The sequence below is a fragment of the Sodiomyces alkalinus genome (genome assembly GCF_003711515.1).
Source record: "Sodiomyces alkalinus F11 unplaced genomic scaffold SODALscaffold_1, whole genome shotgun sequence".
NCBI classification, from domain to species: Eukaryota; Fungi; Ascomycota; class Sordariomycetes; order Glomerellales; family Plectosphaerellaceae; genus Sodiomyces; species Sodiomyces alkalinus.
In genome coordinates, this window is record NW_021167079.1 from 6,056,866 (window position 1) to 6,071,941 (window position 15,076).

General features: G+C 51.8%; 4 protein-coding genes across 4 annotated transcripts; 2 read left to right on the forward strand and 2 right to left on the reverse strand.

The window, feature by feature from the left end:
* Window positions 1–319: 319 nt before the first annotated feature.
* Window positions 320–2,213, reverse strand: SODALDRAFT_327565 (mitochondrial carrier). Its single transcript, XM_028610467.1, has 8 exons — window positions 2,018–2,213; window positions 1,918–1,955; window positions 1,816–1,857; window positions 1,634–1,747; window positions 1,430–1,563; window positions 1,191–1,368; window positions 880–1,134; window positions 320–797 (listed from the first exon to the last, which is right to left on the reverse strand). The coding sequence occupies exons 1-8, from the start codon at window positions 2,079–2,081 to the stop codon at window positions 711–713; spliced, it is 912 nt and encodes a 303-aa protein (XP_028471174.1). The 5' UTR covers window positions 2,082–2,213; the 3' UTR covers window positions 320–710.
* A 416-nt stretch (window positions 2,214–2,629) lies between these two features.
* On the reverse strand, window positions 2,630–5,242 carry SODALDRAFT_305373 (RNA polymerase III subunit RPC82). The gene is made up of 4 exons (XM_028609005.1): window positions 5,043–5,242; window positions 4,916–4,978; window positions 4,107–4,844; window positions 2,630–4,049 (listed from the first exon to the last, which is right to left on the reverse strand). Exons 1-4 carry the CDS (start codon window positions 5,049–5,051, stop codon window positions 2,862–2,864), a joined length of 1,998 nt encoding a protein of 665 aa, XP_028471175.1. The 5' UTR covers window positions 5,052–5,242; the 3' UTR covers window positions 2,630–2,861.
* Window positions 5,243–5,721: 479 nt separating this feature from the next.
* On the forward strand, window positions 5,722–7,547 carry SODALDRAFT_327567 (cytochrome b-c1 complex subunit 2). Its single transcript, XM_028610468.1, has 4 exons — window positions 5,722–6,013; window positions 6,075–6,249; window positions 6,311–7,155; window positions 7,219–7,547. The coding sequence occupies exons 1-4, from the start codon at window positions 5,756–5,758 to the stop codon at window positions 7,312–7,314; spliced, it is 1,374 nt and encodes a 457-aa protein (XP_028471176.1). The 5' UTR covers window positions 5,722–5,755; the 3' UTR covers window positions 7,315–7,547.
* Window positions 7,548–8,864: 1,317 nt separating this feature from the next.
* Window positions 8,865–11,863, forward strand: SODALDRAFT_37602 (hypothetical protein). The gene is made up of 3 exons (XM_028614783.1): window positions 8,865–8,997; window positions 9,042–9,418; window positions 9,481–11,863. The coding sequence occupies exons 1-3, from the start codon at window positions 8,995–8,997 to the stop codon at window positions 11,738–11,740; spliced, it is 2,640 nt and encodes an 879-aa protein (XP_028471177.1). The 5' UTR covers window positions 8,865–8,994; the 3' UTR covers window positions 11,741–11,863.
* Window positions 11,864–15,076: the final 3,213 nt, after the last annotated feature.

Genomic DNA, 15,076 nt, shown 5'->3' on the forward strand with positions numbered 1-15,076 from the left:
TGCCGCCGTGTTATTATGTATGCCAACGAACAGTTGCTTCCTATCTCAAGCACGATGCAGGTGCTCTTTCGACTCGGGCAGGTAATTGGTCTGATGTTGTTGGCCACCTTCGTTACCGAGCAACCATCGAGCCAAGTCATCCTGTCTTGGTTTGACGTCAGGTAGCACATACGAGCGTAGGTACCTAGGTACTGTAAACGAAGTACAACGTACCTTCATAATAAATGTACCTTGGTTCTTACCTCAAGTAATGCCGACGTAGCCAAGTGTGGAGTACAAGTTATTATTAGTACGATACACAAGGTTCCTACCTTCGGTACTTCTGACTTCTACGACAGGCATTACCTAGTAGGTACCTAATTCGGCCATCCAGCAGTGGTTTCATACGCGTGGTACCTGCCCTGGACGTGATGTTTTAACGCGCCGGGTAAAGAGGCCCCAAAGTTGCCAATTTACTTCGCCATATAGAGCATTAACGCCTTGCCATGTCGTGTGTCTACTATACAAGTCTATGGTGAAATTGGAGCACAGTTTGCCCGCCACAGTGCAGCGATGTCTGCTGCCAGGGCGGAAAACCGTCTTGAAACCGAGTCCACAATACAACACCAGACAATTATCTCTAACAGTGTCTCCCAACATCTCCAGGATCTCCCACCGACTGCCCGCCCATATTCTATTACACTTTCTCATCCCTCCGCTCTGGGGTGATATTACTTGGATAGAGCAATGTCGAATGCAGGAATAAGAGTTTGCGCAAGCCAGAAAGAGAACACGAGTTTCGGCCCGGTCATCAGCAACTGTGTGTGCATCCAGTTAATCAGCCATTGGCCTTTCAAACGGAACTGTGAATGGATAACAACGACGATGAGGAGGACGTACCTTGGGAACCAGTCCCTTGAAGAAGCTAGAAACGCCCTCGTGCCTCGCCATGTTGGTCAAGATTCTGAATCCACTTTCCGGGTTCTCAAAGTTCCGGTTTTGGATCCGCGTCTTGATGACGTCCAGGGGCGCAGAAACAAGGAGCGAGGCAGACGCGCCAGCAATGGACGCTATGAAATTCTGGAACCAGCTCGCTTTGTTGTAGTCCTCGAGCTTGAAGAAGAATTCCTTGGCGAAGGCGGAGCCACCGAAAAGCTGGGAGGGCATTGTCAGTGACCATGAGTTCGGCTGCCCAGAATTGTGTCACTTACCGCGAAGGAACCCGGCGCATTTCGGGCTGCCGTCCAACCCCAGCCCCTGTAGAGACCAAAGCCTTCGTCCGCGACAATCTTGAGCACTCCTCTGCCCCGGAACGCCTCGGGGTTGGTCTGTCGCTTGATCTTGAGCACGTCCAGGGGGAGCAGTACAATTTCGCCAATTCCAATCAAGCTGTTCAAGAGCTTAGCATGTGGACAATCCGGAGAACAAAAGAAAAGAAATTGATCCTCACCTGCCAGCGGTCGAATGCAAGATCGCCTTGCCCGACTTCTTTCCGAAGGCCTGCTCGAAATCCTTGCCGTAGTGCTTGGTAAGATAGTCCCGCGCAACTGGCTGGCCACCGTATTTGTATATTCTTTGCAGCACCTATACACACTTAATCAGAGAGTTCTTTCGTCACGTGCGCCGACCGACCCGATTGATGAGGAATTCCCACCTTGTAGCCTGCCGCGTATCCCAACCCAGGGAAAAGCGAGAAGAATTTTCTGCCTGCAGTAGCAGTGGCCTTATCCTTGAAAATGACAGTGTTCAACTGAGTGGCGCTAGTAACCTATGGTGTATTTTGCGTGAGTTCGGTCGTGTTGCTATTGGAGAGGGCATGTGATAGATGGGTATTACCCGTGTCTGATTGCTCATCAGTCGCTTCGCGATGGTGTCAACCTGCCAAGGCACAGATGTTAGACAACTTCAACAGAGATGAAGAAAGGGAGAGGATAGTACCGGATGGAAAACAGCCAGCTCGGCAATGCCGGCGGAGCCTTTGATGTTCGTCAGCGCCCTTCATCCTTTCGCAACATCTTCTGCAAGGGGGATAACACACCGGAGCCGAGGAGTCGGGCAAGGTTCGACTCCTTCTCGCGACCAGCATTCGTCGGTGGAGACATGACGACTTGGATTTGAAAGATCAGATGTAATTGTGCCGGGTGGTGTGAATAGAGACGTCGCGAAGCCAAAATAAGGGGTACCGTCAACTCGGGCTGGGGAAGATCGGTTATCTATGTAGGAACTTTTTTTTCTCCTCCAATGCCCGACTTCGGACGCTGGCATTGAGCATCAAAAATAATAGTACGGATGGCACCTGTTATCGTTTCTTGATAAGACGAGCCTTATGTAATCAATCCAACCGGGTGGTTCCGGAATCAATGATCGAGACATGTCCAAGCTAATAAACACGGGGTAATTAATAATAATTCGGATTCGGAGGATGGAGTGTGTAATTACGAAAGTCAAACCTACCTCTTTTTCGCCGATGGTTCCAGAACGAACAATGCAAGTTACAACGAAGGTAAAACGAAAGATGAAGCTTTCAGCTAGTCAACTCGGTGGTAACATCGAAAGTTAATGCGTCCCTAGATTGCCCAAAAGCAATCTTCACCCGAATTCCGGGGAGGCCAATGCACCGGAACAACACCCGAGACCAAGAAAGTCAACTGCGGGCCACTCCTACACGGCGTGGTGTCAGACGTAGTTTATTTTGTAGCTACCGTCGTCAGCGGGGTCTGAATATGGACATTTGATTCATCTCCAATACCTAGTACCTAGGTGGCCCAAAGTAAGCACCCCAGGCAGTATCTTTCCTCTCGCGTAACCCCTACATAGCAGGATGAACAGTGCCAGTTTGTGTTGGTTTCCCATGCGCCGCATCATCCACCAGGAGGGCCTCGTCAGAAATCCTTGAACACAGAGACCAGGTCATCCAACCTCATCACATGGCCCAGAAGCTTGCTCTGTAGCTCTAGAAAGCGATTGTACTTGTTGTAGTGTTCCGTGGTCATGACTTCTTCTTCCTTTCCCTTGACATCCTTTCTGTCGACGAATGACAGAATGTTTCGCTCTCGATACCTTTGCACATCCAACGTCTGCAAGCATCGAAGCATGGTCTTGTACATGTCGTCTAACAGCTGATTCCTCACCCTGCTCTCGTCAAAGAACCAGAAGAACATGGTTCGGTTTGCTGTCCGGCTGTTATCTCGAGGTACTTCTTGAACGTCGACAAAGCCGGCCATTTGCAAAGCCAGCATCTTCCCCTGCACGTCTTGCTTCTTCATGAGGGCCAGGGAAGGCAGCGTCTTTTCATCCAGCTTCCCCTTGCTCCGAAGGATACGGGTCAATCTCAAGCCATGCCGCCCAAAGGTCTGCTCGATGATGGCTTCTGATTCCATCTGCCCGAGCCGATCCAAGAGCGGCTTGAAATCCACCGTCCATTGGCCTCGACCCTGGGTGCCACAATGTCGAAGGAAGCCTTCTTGGCTTTCGGCTAAGAGGAGGAGATGTTGTCGCATATTTTCGAAGCGATTGTCCTTCGCATCTACGCCGTCGTCGAACGTGACCTTCGCGTCGTCGCCTTCCAATCGTCTATGTCTCCGCGCTGGAGACCTCATGTCCTCCATGTCGGAGTCTTCTTCGCCGTGCCTTCTCGGCATCTGCTGACGGATATCCTCGCCTTCCGACTCATCGGAGTCCAGCGATGAATATTTCGGTTCTTTTCGCACCTTCTCCGCACTGCGAAAATGTATCTTGTCCCTGGGAACTTTTCCTATACCGGCGGCGATGTTGAGTGAAGGGTCTAGAGCGTCGAAGATCTGAGTTGAGGTGACAATAATAGATTGATTGGACTTGTGACCACCACTCTCGTCGTCGTAGTCGTCGTCCGCGCTGCCGTTAACATCGAGTTCTGCATCTACCCTCGGATTCTCTCGACAACGAGCAAGTTTATCGGACAGAAGCCGGAGAGTGGTGTGATATACTTGTCCCGTGATCATGCCTAGACTCTCTGACGCATAGCGGGCTAGTGTTTGGTTCCGTAGGTCAACTAGACACTTTTCAAAGTTGATCTTGAGGACACAGTTGGGCTTGGATGCCGTCAGAATAGACTCTCGAATTGGCGGCCATAGGTCCGGGAAACTCACAGGAATTGCTTCACTATATCTCTTCCCACCGAGGGAGCCGTTGGAATGCGTTCCATTCGCCATTCTCCTCCGTTTGGCAGTAAAAGGGACGGTGTGTTCGAGCTGCCGCTTCAACTTCTGGCTCTCGTCACATGCTGTCCGGAATCGCGCCATCGCTACTTGTTGTAATGCTGCTTTGGCCTTTGCGCTGGTTTTCTCTCCCGTGGCGGTCTTCATTGTATCGTCTTGTATCTCACGAAGCATGTCATCTGGGCTTCTAAACGTCTTCGGGCCAACCTGGTCGATGACGCCCCCAATAATGAGCCGACAAAGAACAATATAGAGTTCTTCGGCTGATTGGACGTGGCGAGACGGGCTGGCCCCTGGCCGTCCTCCACCATTCACATGGTAGCCGTTGGTCCCATTTTCACCTCCTTCTGAGTACCCAAAGGCCTGAACGAGATCGGATACTCTGGCATGGCCGAGTTGTAGCAACGTCTTGACTACCTCTTGTTCCGCAGGACCGTATTCATTTCCCACCATCTCCACAACCTTTCCTGAGCGGAGAAGGTTATAACAAGCATCCGGGTTCGCTTCGTAGTTCGTGACAGGAGACTCTCGGCTTGAATAATGATACAGTAGATTCTGTTGTATAAGGACGGCTAAGCCATGACGCACTTCTCGAGGAGGCAATGAGGTATGATGAACAAGTTGCGCATGCGTCAACCTTCCTTTGCCAAATAAAACGGTCAAGACCCTCTATAAACCACATGTAGATGTCAGTAATTGTGAAGGACAATGCTGCAGGTAGGGCCATGATCAGAACGGACCGCAGGGAGTTCGCCAAGCATATCGTTCACGACATGAGCACAGAGCTCAGCGGCATGCTTGGTCTGAGAAACAAATATTAGCAAGCTAGTGAAATCAACTTGGCCATCATAAGAAGGTGGAACTGACAACCAGCATGGTATGTATGTCGACGGGAAGGTGGCTTTGTTTGCGTTGGTGGAAAGAGATCCTCTCTAGAGATAGATGCTCTCACTATCTCCAGAGCTGCCACAAAAGCTACCGGTGGACCATTGAAATAGATTGACGGTTGTCTGTGAGCAAAATAAATTATGGAAGACGGTAACGTAGAGGGAGTTGACGTTATTCGCTCGTACTGAAGGTGCTTCGCATTTTTTTCCCCACGCGCCGTCGCAGAATATGCCAATAATAGGACACTGCCTGCGACTCGGGTTATGATGGCGGGGCACCCCTCTGCGTCACGCATTGAGAAATTGTAATTACGGAGTACCTTAAAAGCTGTGTACCTAGGTATTGATAGTAGATACCGGAGGTACTACTCCATACGCCCAACATGCAGGAAGTACAGTACGTCTACATGCCCTCCGTACTGGGTACTTCCCTGATCATGTATCCGTACCTTACTTATGGAGTATTTTCGGATAGATCTCGCGCCTCAGTACACGTAGATAGACAGATAGGCACCACTCGTGATCGTACCATCACGTGATCATAATAGACTGGCTAATTGTGTCGCTATGATTGGATGGAAGTCAACCGTCGTCTCTCGAAAATTGATCGGGAACGACGGGCATATTCTTCTAGCTATCACGACCTCGGCCCAGGAACTCACATCGCCAATTCTGAGCATTCGCTCTCTCAACATGATCTCACGAACCTCCTTCCCGCGGGCCGCGCAGTTGGCACTTCGCCAACCAGCCTATCCACGACTCCCTCTTGCTCGTGGCCTTGCTACCTCCTCCTCTTCTGGCTCGTACGAGCTTTCGGACGTCGGCGGCGTGAAGGTAATTGCTCGGGATTCTCGTGGCCCGACAACCAAACTGGCCGTGGTGGCCAAGGCTGGGACGAGATATGAACCGCTTCCCGGGCTGTCCGCAGGTCTTGAGGCCTTCGCGTTCAAGGTAGGGAGGATGTCGCCGCCCTAGGGCAACGATCAAAACTAACCATGCCAATTGTATGTAGACCACGCAAAAGCGCTCTGGCCTACGGATTGTTCGCGAATCTGAACTCCTTGGAGGTCAACTCGCCTCGAATCATACTCGAGAGGCCTTGATGATCGAGTCGAGCTTCCTTCGGACAGACCTTCCTTACTACGTCGAACTCCTCGGCGAAGTTATTTCGCAGACGAAGTACACCAGTGAGTCTTTCGCGGCCGGTACATACATCTAAGCAGGCTGAACTGAGATGTTTTATTCCAGCCCACGAATTCAATGAGGAGATCCGGGAATTTCTCAGCACCAAGCAGGGAGTTGCGGCATCCAATCCCGCCGCCCTGGCCCTCGACGCAGCCCATTCCGTCGCCTTCCACCATGGTCTTGGATCGCCTCTGAACCTGACTTCCTCCGTGCCCACTCAGCCATACCTTAACGAGTCGTCCATTGCCGAATTCGCCGGGGCAGCGTACGCGAAGCCTAATATCACCATCGTCGCTGATGGTGCATCTCAAGCCGAAGTCTCCAAATGGGTTGAGCAGTTTTTCAAGGCGTCGCCCGTCTCCTCTTCGACTTCCCTGGGACTGAACACCTCGCCTTCCAAGTACTATGGTGGCGAATCCCGCGTTAGCCATACGGCCGGCAACTCCGTGGTAATTGCATTCCCTGGCTCGAGCTATGGAACTCCGTCGCCTGAGACCGCCGTTCTTGCCGCGCTTGTTGGCGGCAAGTCCAGCATCAAGTGGTCTTCCGGCTTCAGCATGTTGTCGCGCACTGTTGGAGGCCTCCCTGGTCTCTCCGTCTCTACTGCTAGCGTGTCGTACTCCGATGCTGGACTGTTTACCGTTCAACTGACTGGATCCGCTTTGGCCGTCCGAAAGGCCGCGGAGGAAACTGTCAAGGCATTGAAGGCCGTTGCTGAAGGGAAGGTTAGCAAGGAGGACCTAACCAAGGCCATCGCCAAGGCCAAGTTTGATGTTCTCGAGGCCAGCGAGGGTCGCAATGCAAGCATGCTCCTTGCGGGATCTAGCACTCTCCACACTGGCAAGCCCATTGAGATCATCGACGCTATTAAGCCCCTGGAATCTGTGACTGCTGATAAGCTCAAGGCGGTAAGTTCCTCTTCACTTCTTCGGACTCTCTGAACATCTTTGACTGATTCCTCATGTCAACAGGCCGCGCAGAATCTCCTGAAGGGCAAGGCTAGCGTGGGTACAGTTGGCGATTTGCATGTCTTGCCATATGCGGAGGAGCTCGGTCTCCAGGTATAACGAACCGAGCGAGGTGCTGAATCGAGACAAGAAATAATGTACCAATATCCGATCGCACGTGGCAGAATCGCCTTCCATTTGTTGTAGAATCAGACGCTTTCCCTGTGACCAGCTTGGAAATTTGCTCAACAAGAACGACCAGGTTTCTGTTAAGCACACCGAAATTTGATAAACCATGATATGCCTCGTTCTCGTTGTGTTTATGCGGCAGAAATGGTATATATCCCCGGGTCCTTGTCTGTATGTCTTCCCAGTAATTCTGTGATCCTCGCAATATCGCCGAACTCCTAGGACAATGATCAACTCCATAATATATGCGACAAGGCGTACCCCAATTGCTGTTACGCATCCAGAACAGCTAAAGTGGAAGCGCCTTCACTATAAGATAGGGAGTTTACAGGTAAGGGGACCTATATTATCATAGATCTATGTTTAAGAGCTTGATAGTAGAATATTAGGGCGCCGTAATCCTTCCCTTTATTTATATTCTAATATAACTAGCTTAGGACAAACTCGGATAACGGGCCCCCTCGGTACCTTATGTAGTAAGTACCTAGGCTCCTATCTCGTATATAAGGTAACCAGCATGCCGTAAAACGAGCATTCATGGCTAAGCTACTTCCATATACTGAATAGCCGATATACTCCTTACGTATCCACACACTGTCCTGTTAGGTAAGGTACTTCCTGTCTGAAAGCCGCGTAAGTCACAGAATCGACCCCCAGATTAATTCTTAGCAACCAGAGCTCGCTGTCTTGGTGGTACCTCCTTCCATCAGCGCAGTACGCTGGAAACGAGGCGGCGTATCTTGCAAACCCCAACCGCACATCTTCCCCTGTCAGATTTTCCAATACCACACTCTGTGTCTCTGAACCTCATCCCATCCCCCATTCTCTTCCAATTGGGATCTCTATGGGTAGTACGCTGCACTGCATGCCCGAAGGCGATTATATGGAAAGCGTACTTTCCCAACACGTCAATTAAGTTCTGGAGGAGGTAGGTTCAGAACTCCGCATACTATTCAATCGAGCCTCGAGTCCGTTACTTTATGCCAGCCGCACCCCACCCTTTCTTATCCTCCCCGATGTTGCATCCCGCAAGGTATCCTGCCTTCCACCTACTCCTTTCAAGTCTGTGGACATTGTTTCTGTGTGAGAAGCTTTGATCCAGCCTATCTCATCGTCGTTCTTTACACAAGCTTCTTGGACTCCGCATTTGACCGCCTCGATACGATCCATGCTAACTTTAGTAGTCTCGATTTACGACAAGCAACTCGTCCACTCGTGTCAGACTCACGCCGACCATAACGGTGCGCTGTCTAAACGTCGGTGGTTTGCCTTGTGGCGTCGAACTCTACACACCAAGACCTATACGAGGTTCGTTTTATTATTGACTCGAGTTGTTCCTGTGCGAGGACTTGTCGGGCTATTTTCAACCACCTGGGCAAAGTAAATCTGTACTTTTCTGGTAGCTCACTTCGATACTTAGTCAAGCCGTCTCCCAAGGTCTTTCGATTTCCATCTACCATCACTTCCTCGCTGCTTCCCAGTCCCAAGGCTGAAGGAATAGCGTCAACTCAATACTCCACAACTTATGCAACGACCGACACATATTGTTTGACATGCCGCCCCCGAAAAAGGACTTGGGCATGGTTGGCAGAATGGATAATAAGGGACAAAATGGTGGGTACCCAGCTCTTGAAACGGGCGACATCTGCTAAAGGAAGAGTTCAGCTACAAAAGGCGGCTTCAGGACCGATTCGGCCATCTCAAACAACCGCTTCGGTGCTGAGCGCACTTTAACCCCCTGGGTTCCCGACTCAACAGCTGACGTCGACGGCGGCCTTGAGAGTTCGAACAATCACGGCCATTGGGACCAGTTTGCTGAAAACGAACGGCGATTTGGCATCAGGACGGATTACGACGAGAATATCTACACAACCGCGATCGACAAGAATCATCCGCAATATCGCGAACGCATGGCTGCTGCTGAAAGGAAAGCCAGAGAAATAGAGCGTAGCATCCCAACCACGGCCCATGTGGCCGAGGAACGTGTCATGGACCACGCTGCAGGAGACAGTCGGGGTGACGACGAAGAAGAGAAGTATGTCAAGTCAAGCGGTTTCAACGCCATCAGGACGCGGATGCTGACTCTGTTCCGTGTAGGTATAGCGGGGTTCGACGACAGGATTTTCCCCCTCTCTCGAACCGCGATGAGAAGTACACACCTCCTGCCAAACGGGCTCCTTCGGCCCAAACTACAGTCACTGGGGCCCCTGTAGACCCGGCTATCATCTCGTCGCAAGTGCGAGCCCCGGCTAAGAAGCAGCCCCCGGTCAAGGCGGAAGAGACAAAGACACCCGTTCCTGCATCCAAGCTCGATGCCCCCCAAGCGACGGAACGATCCCAGACTGCCGAAGCGAAGCTCTCAAAGCCGGTTGCGCCCAACAATGAGACAAACAAGCCATCTGTGTCCAGGCCGGCGGAAGGCAAGTCCACGAGCACGAACACGAACACATTGGGTGGGAAATTGCCCGACAAGACCATGCCTTCACGGCCTTTGGCGTCATCAAGCCACGTCCTCTCCTCTCAACCTAGAGAAGGTATTCCGAGTGCCGCGTTGACAGTTGAGCGCGACGTTCTCAATTCGTTCAAGTCGTTCGCGAGCCAGCAGCGTCAGACTGCAGACAAGCTTCGATCCAACAAGGCCAAAGCGGACAAGGAAGTCAAGTTAACCGAGTTGAAGAAGTTTGCAGAAGGCTTCAAGCTCTCAACACCGGTGCCGACCGACTTGATCTCTATCATAACGAAAGACCCTACCAAGCAGAAGGAGATCCAAGCCAAAGCCATTCAAAATGCAGAAGACGTAGCCCGAACGAAGGCGGCCGAGGCTGCCGCCAAACCCAAGGACCCCAGTTCCAAGGATAATCCAGTCAAACCAGCTACTACAGCCGTCAGTCCCGTGACGCAGGTCGCACCCGACACTCGAAGTGTTACTCGAACTACTGGTTCCCAATTTGCGAATTCCCCGGGACCCTCAAACCGCCATGCGAATGCACGCCAGTCGTATGCCACTTCGTCTCATCACAACGGGCCTTACAGAAACGACCGCCCGGGGCAACACCTTGCCCAGCAGGGTCGTCAACCTCTAGGTCAACGGTTGCGCAACGTGGAACAACAGAAACTGTCACAACCCCCACCGCATGCCCAGCCGCCTCATCCCCAGCAACACGCAGGTGCACCTGAGATGCGCGTGCCCCCTACTGGTCCGGCAAACAGCTCGGCAGATCTACAGTTTGGGCGCCGACTCAGTGGGGTCCCGGGACATATGGGTGCGAAGCTCAATCCGAACAGCCACGAGTTCAGGCCCAATCCCTATGCCTCCTCTTTCAATCCGAATGGCGCCCAACTCAGTGCGGCTTCCAGTCCTCGTTCCGCTGCGGGGAACAACAATGCAACAGACCCGCCCACACATCTTGTTGGCACTGGACAGCTAATCCGTCGCAAGACTAAAGCCATAGATGTCAAGAAGTGCTTCATCCTTGCCAATATCAAGACATACCAGCCGCCGCAGGGGCGGAACTGGGAGGATAATGGGAGTCTGAAGCCGTCTTATGATACTCTTCCGACATGGCGGCAAATTCACGAGGAAGATGAAACCCAAGACTCCACGATGCGTCTGACTTATAAGGAGTTCTTGGAACAGCAGTCCTTTGCCACGCCTTCAGCTGCCCCCAACCCACCTCACGTTGGTTCCAGCGCACCCCATCATTATCAACTACCCCTGCACTTGCAAGGGCCACATGGTACAGCACCGCGTCAATCCCCAAACTTGCCTTCGATGCCGATGCACACTCAACCTGGCCACGCCCCGCACGCCACTTATAACAATGTGGACGATCATAGAATGATGCATTCGAATTCTGCCCAGTCATTTGCATCTCCCAGGATGGCTCAGGTCCCTATCACATACGGCCCACCTGTGAGCTCTCCGGCGCCGGTTCCCTACAATCAACCCATCATGCAGCCTTATATGAGCCCTGGCACCCCGCAAATGGGTCAATTTAGGAGCTTCTCTAACAGCCATCAACCGTATTTACCTCAACAGCCGGGGCATGTGGCTGGTGGTCCGATGATGATGCAGCCGCAGTTCATCAATCCGCAAGGCCTCGTCCAATCACCGCAGCTGCCCATGTATGGCGCGCATGCGCAATTTGTTCCTCCCAATGCAGGCCCATCTCAAACGATGCCTGCGTCCAACGGGTACCCCAGCCCTGGCAGACCGTCCGCGCCCATGATGTCCCACCAGGGATCCCAACAGGGCCAGTCTGTCTACGGCATGAGCCCTAATTTGCAATATCAACAGCCTGTCTTTGTTCCGCAGCAACCTGGCGGCCAAGGTGCGTCATCCTTCAAAGGTATATGAAACCTGATCTCTGGTTCGTTCAGATTCGACGGTCTGACGCAACACGGGACTGACGGCTTTGGAAAACAACAGGAAGCGGCCGAGGCTATGGTGCGACAGGTCCACAGCCATACGGTTCGAGCCCTCAGCAAATGCACTCGTATGGGCAGCAGCATCGAAACGGAAGTAACACCTACGGCGGGAAGAGTTTTGGGGGGCATGGCCAGCAACAAGGAACTCATCAGGCAAACGTCCAAAGCCGCCCGTCAGATAATCCGGCCGACGGCAGCTGAGTTTATGTCAAACGAGCCAACCCAACGACTCGGGTCGCGTGGCCGCGCCGAACTCTGACAAGGTTCGCCCTTATCCATCCCCCTCGTCCAGATCTCGGTAGTTATGGCTTGAGTATGCAACACGTCCCATGTGTTCGAGACAGCTGAGCCATATGTCGGTGCCAGAGACTTTCGGAGGGAATATTCGCTGCATGGCGTTCTTCCCCCATGCGTAACACTGGGTGCGAGGCTACGAATGGACATTGGTGAGGAGGGGAGCTCTCGAGGACTAGCATTCCTAGAGCTGGGCACTTGGCTGCAAATTCCCGCCAAGGCTTTACATGGCGAGTGCTAGGATCAGAGCGTGTATAACCCCCTTCAAATCTCGCCATTAACAGATAGCTATGTTCTATCCACGCAGTAGTTTTCGAGGTGGCGCTCGCAGAGCGTGGAATGTATTAGTTTGACTATGCTGGGCGGCATGGGTTCGGATGGGTACAGGGCAAGAGGCTAAGCGACGACCAGGACAAGTCGACTAGCCTGTTACCGCACAGTCAGGATGAAGGACCTTAGGCAGAACAATGTGCCCACTGCCAACCCCGAACAGCCAATTGATTATTCTGCTATTCTGTTGTTGTATCGTTCTCGGGAATGTGTGGCTATCATTTCAGATTTACCGGTATGGATGAGAATGCCCCAGAATCATGAACCCGTTTCTATCCGAGTGGCGATAATGCATTCTCCTCCAAACCAGCAAACCTGCCATTGAGTGCAACACCTTGACGAGTGAGCGCCTGTGGATTTCGAAAGTAAATCAATCAGTTGTCGGACGAGGAAGCAACGACAGAAAGACGCTAAGATTGGTTTCTACGATGCTTTCTTCGAGACTACAGTTCAACTGACTATTACCCCCCTGCTAGCGTAGAGTTCACCTGACCTGACTATTGCTATAGCCTTCAGACCTCGCCCGACCATTGCTCGCCAAGCCAGTACTAATAGTCTGGTGAGGTCCACAGGAATATAATAAAAATAATAAAAATAACAAAGTAATAAAGGGAAATTAAATCGCTGCTATAATAGTGACTAAGGTATAGGGAATTTACACTTAATAACCAGGTCACGTGATATATCAGCACCCTTCCGGCCGCTGACATTACCCGACCATTAGTACTGGCTTGGCGAGCAATGGTCGGGCGAGGTCTGAAGGCTATAGCAATAGTCAGGTCAGGCGAATTCTACGCTAGCAGGGGGGTAGCACAGGGGCAATGGTCAGGTCACTAGGGGGGGGCAATGGTCAGTTGAACTACAACCTCCTTTCTTCAAGATCACGTAACAAGTCGGAAAGGTGACTCGAGGGAATTTAACCTATGGGGATTCAAGGATATTATCAACCGTGCGACTGACTAGCCTTTCTCCTTGATTGCTGGCCTCGGGCCCAGGATACCTTCGGTCTTTAAGGGTGCGAAAAGAGGGCGGGCGTGATATAGGACCAGTTCCCATAAAGTACGGACTCGATGTCTCCATGCGCCATCACAGCATCCATCTCAAAGGAGGTCTATGTCCAGAGACGAGACACAAAACGACAATCGTAAGTGGTTGGATAGAGCCACTCCGAGGTCCGTAGTACTGACGGAAGAGGTTTCCTACTTTTCTCAGTTGAACTCATAAGAAGGCGGTGGAATTTAGGAATGGGCTGGGTTGAAATGGATGCGACTGGATTGAATGACTTTCCTACCTGCACGTCGCAACGCGGTGACAACGGTGAGGACAAGCACGTTGTCCCTGGTCCAGACCCTCCGCAAGACGCACTTCGTAGATCGGTCGTTTCATCGGCACTCGGTCTTCAAGTGTCGGGCGGGTAATTAATTAATGGAAGTCGGGCGAATCGATCATGTGGGGTGGCTTTTGCTCCGTGTGCGAATCAGCTACAGGGGTGTTTTGCCCTGGCAGGTACGCGACCCCGATGATTGGCTCATGGAGCGTTCTTTCCAACGTCGCCCAGGAATTCACAGTGCATGTAGAGCCACACTATTACTTCGTAGTTCCGAGTCAGCGTGGAATGTGTATGCCCCACATGCCTCAGATTGGCGCCGTGAAGAGGCGACCGCGACATGTAATTCGCTGACAAGCCGCTGCACCCCTGAATTGTTGATGGACTTGAAACGTCAATCCTCTGTACCTCCTCCAAGTTAGGTTGGCAGAAGTGACGAGCCAGTCGAACCCCATAGTGTTCTCTTCTTTTGTTCACGTCCTGCAAGTTGGTAATAACCCTGTGCCGATTCGATGGTGTTCTTCCATGAAATGGTATAGATGCCAAAGGAAGTTTCATGTAGAGGTGCGTTCTCGTCTTGCATTCTGGTGATCTATGACAACTCTCATTGTGTGGTGAAGATGCACTGGTTGTAATGGAGTTGTCTTCGAACAAGGGACAGGAAAGAACACACAATGCGGAATTGGACAAAGCCGGGCTGTTCTTTCAACTGGCTGGCCCTGTTTTTGTCCCAAAGGAGGGTCTCCGTGCCCACTCTGTTCATTGATACAGGGTTCTCTCGGTGTCCTGGGCCAAGATATCCCCTCCGAGGCAGTGAGTGGCTGCCGTAAATGCAGAGCAGCACCTACGGATCTCCCGGGACAGGGTATGATGCCGATTTGTAGGTCGGACACGACTCCGTGGTGGTATGCCTCCTGCCAGTTATATTCTTTTCCGTTGACCCAAGGACAATTGAGGATAAGTGGGGAAAAATCATGGTATTCGACGATCAGTGATATGGGCAGGTGGTTGGCTATCATACCTGCCCACCTCAGTCCGAACCCCACGGCCCAACCCTCCTTTTCCTGGGATATTTTCCTGCCTCTACACAAAATCCTTGTTTCCCCAAAGACAGGCAAGTATAAGACGGTTGAGGACGTACCTGCCTGAACGAGGAATTTGCTCTGTTCTCATAGTTCACTTTCTCTCTCATCGGGGTTGCTGTTCAGCCTCAACTGTTCTTTCTTTCTTTTTTACAACAGGCTGGTTCACTCCTTTCCTGCCCTTCTGTTTCGTCCCAGCAGGTTCTGTTCTCTTCTTTCTACCATACCATCT

What these genes read in the sequence shown, in the direction of transcription:
- SODALDRAFT_327567 (XM_028610468.1), top strand. Translation starts at nt 5,756, where the DNA reads ATGATCTCACGAACCTCCTTCCCGCGGGCCGCGCAGTTGGCACTTCGC. An exon ending in TTCGCAGACGAAGTACACCA is followed by an intron (nt 6,250 to 6,310) that starts GTGAGTCTTTCG and finishes GTTTTATTCCAG; the next exon opens with CCCACGAATTCAATGAGGAG. An exon ending in CTGCTGATAAGCTCAAGGCG is followed by an intron (nt 7,156 to 7,218) that starts GTAAGTTCCTCT and finishes TCATGTCAACAG; the next exon opens with GCCGCGCAGAATCTCCTGAA.
- SODALDRAFT_327565 (XM_028610467.1), bottom strand. Translation starts at nt 2,081, where the DNA reads ATGTCTCCACCGACGAATGCTGGTCGCGAGAAGGAGTCGAACCTTGCC. An exon ending in TTGCATTCGACCGCTGGCAG is followed by an intron (nt 1,369 to 1,429) that starts GTGAGGATCAAT and finishes GCTCTTGAACAG; the next exon opens with CTTGATTGGAATTGGCGAAA. An exon ending in TCAAGGGACTGGTTCCCAAG is followed by an intron (nt 798 to 879) that starts GTACGTCCTCCT and finishes ATGCACACACAG; the next exon opens with TTGCTGATGACCGGGCCGAA.
- SODALDRAFT_305373 (XM_028609005.1), bottom strand. An exon ending in TGCTTGGCGAACTCCCTGCG is followed by an intron (nt 4,845 to 4,915) that starts GTCCGTTCTGAT and finishes TGTGGTTTATAG; the next exon opens with AGGGTCTTGACCGTTTTATT. An exon ending in GATATAGTGAAGCAATTCCT is followed by an intron (nt 4,050 to 4,106) that starts GTGAGTTTCCCG and finishes ACGGCATCCAAG; the next exon opens with CCCAACTGTGTCCTCAAGAT.
- SODALDRAFT_37602 (XM_028614783.1), top strand. An exon ending in GGTGACGACGAAGAAGAGAA is followed by an intron (nt 9,419 to 9,480) that starts GTATGTCAAGTC and finishes TGTTCCGTGTAG; the next exon opens with GTATAGCGGGGTTCGACGAC.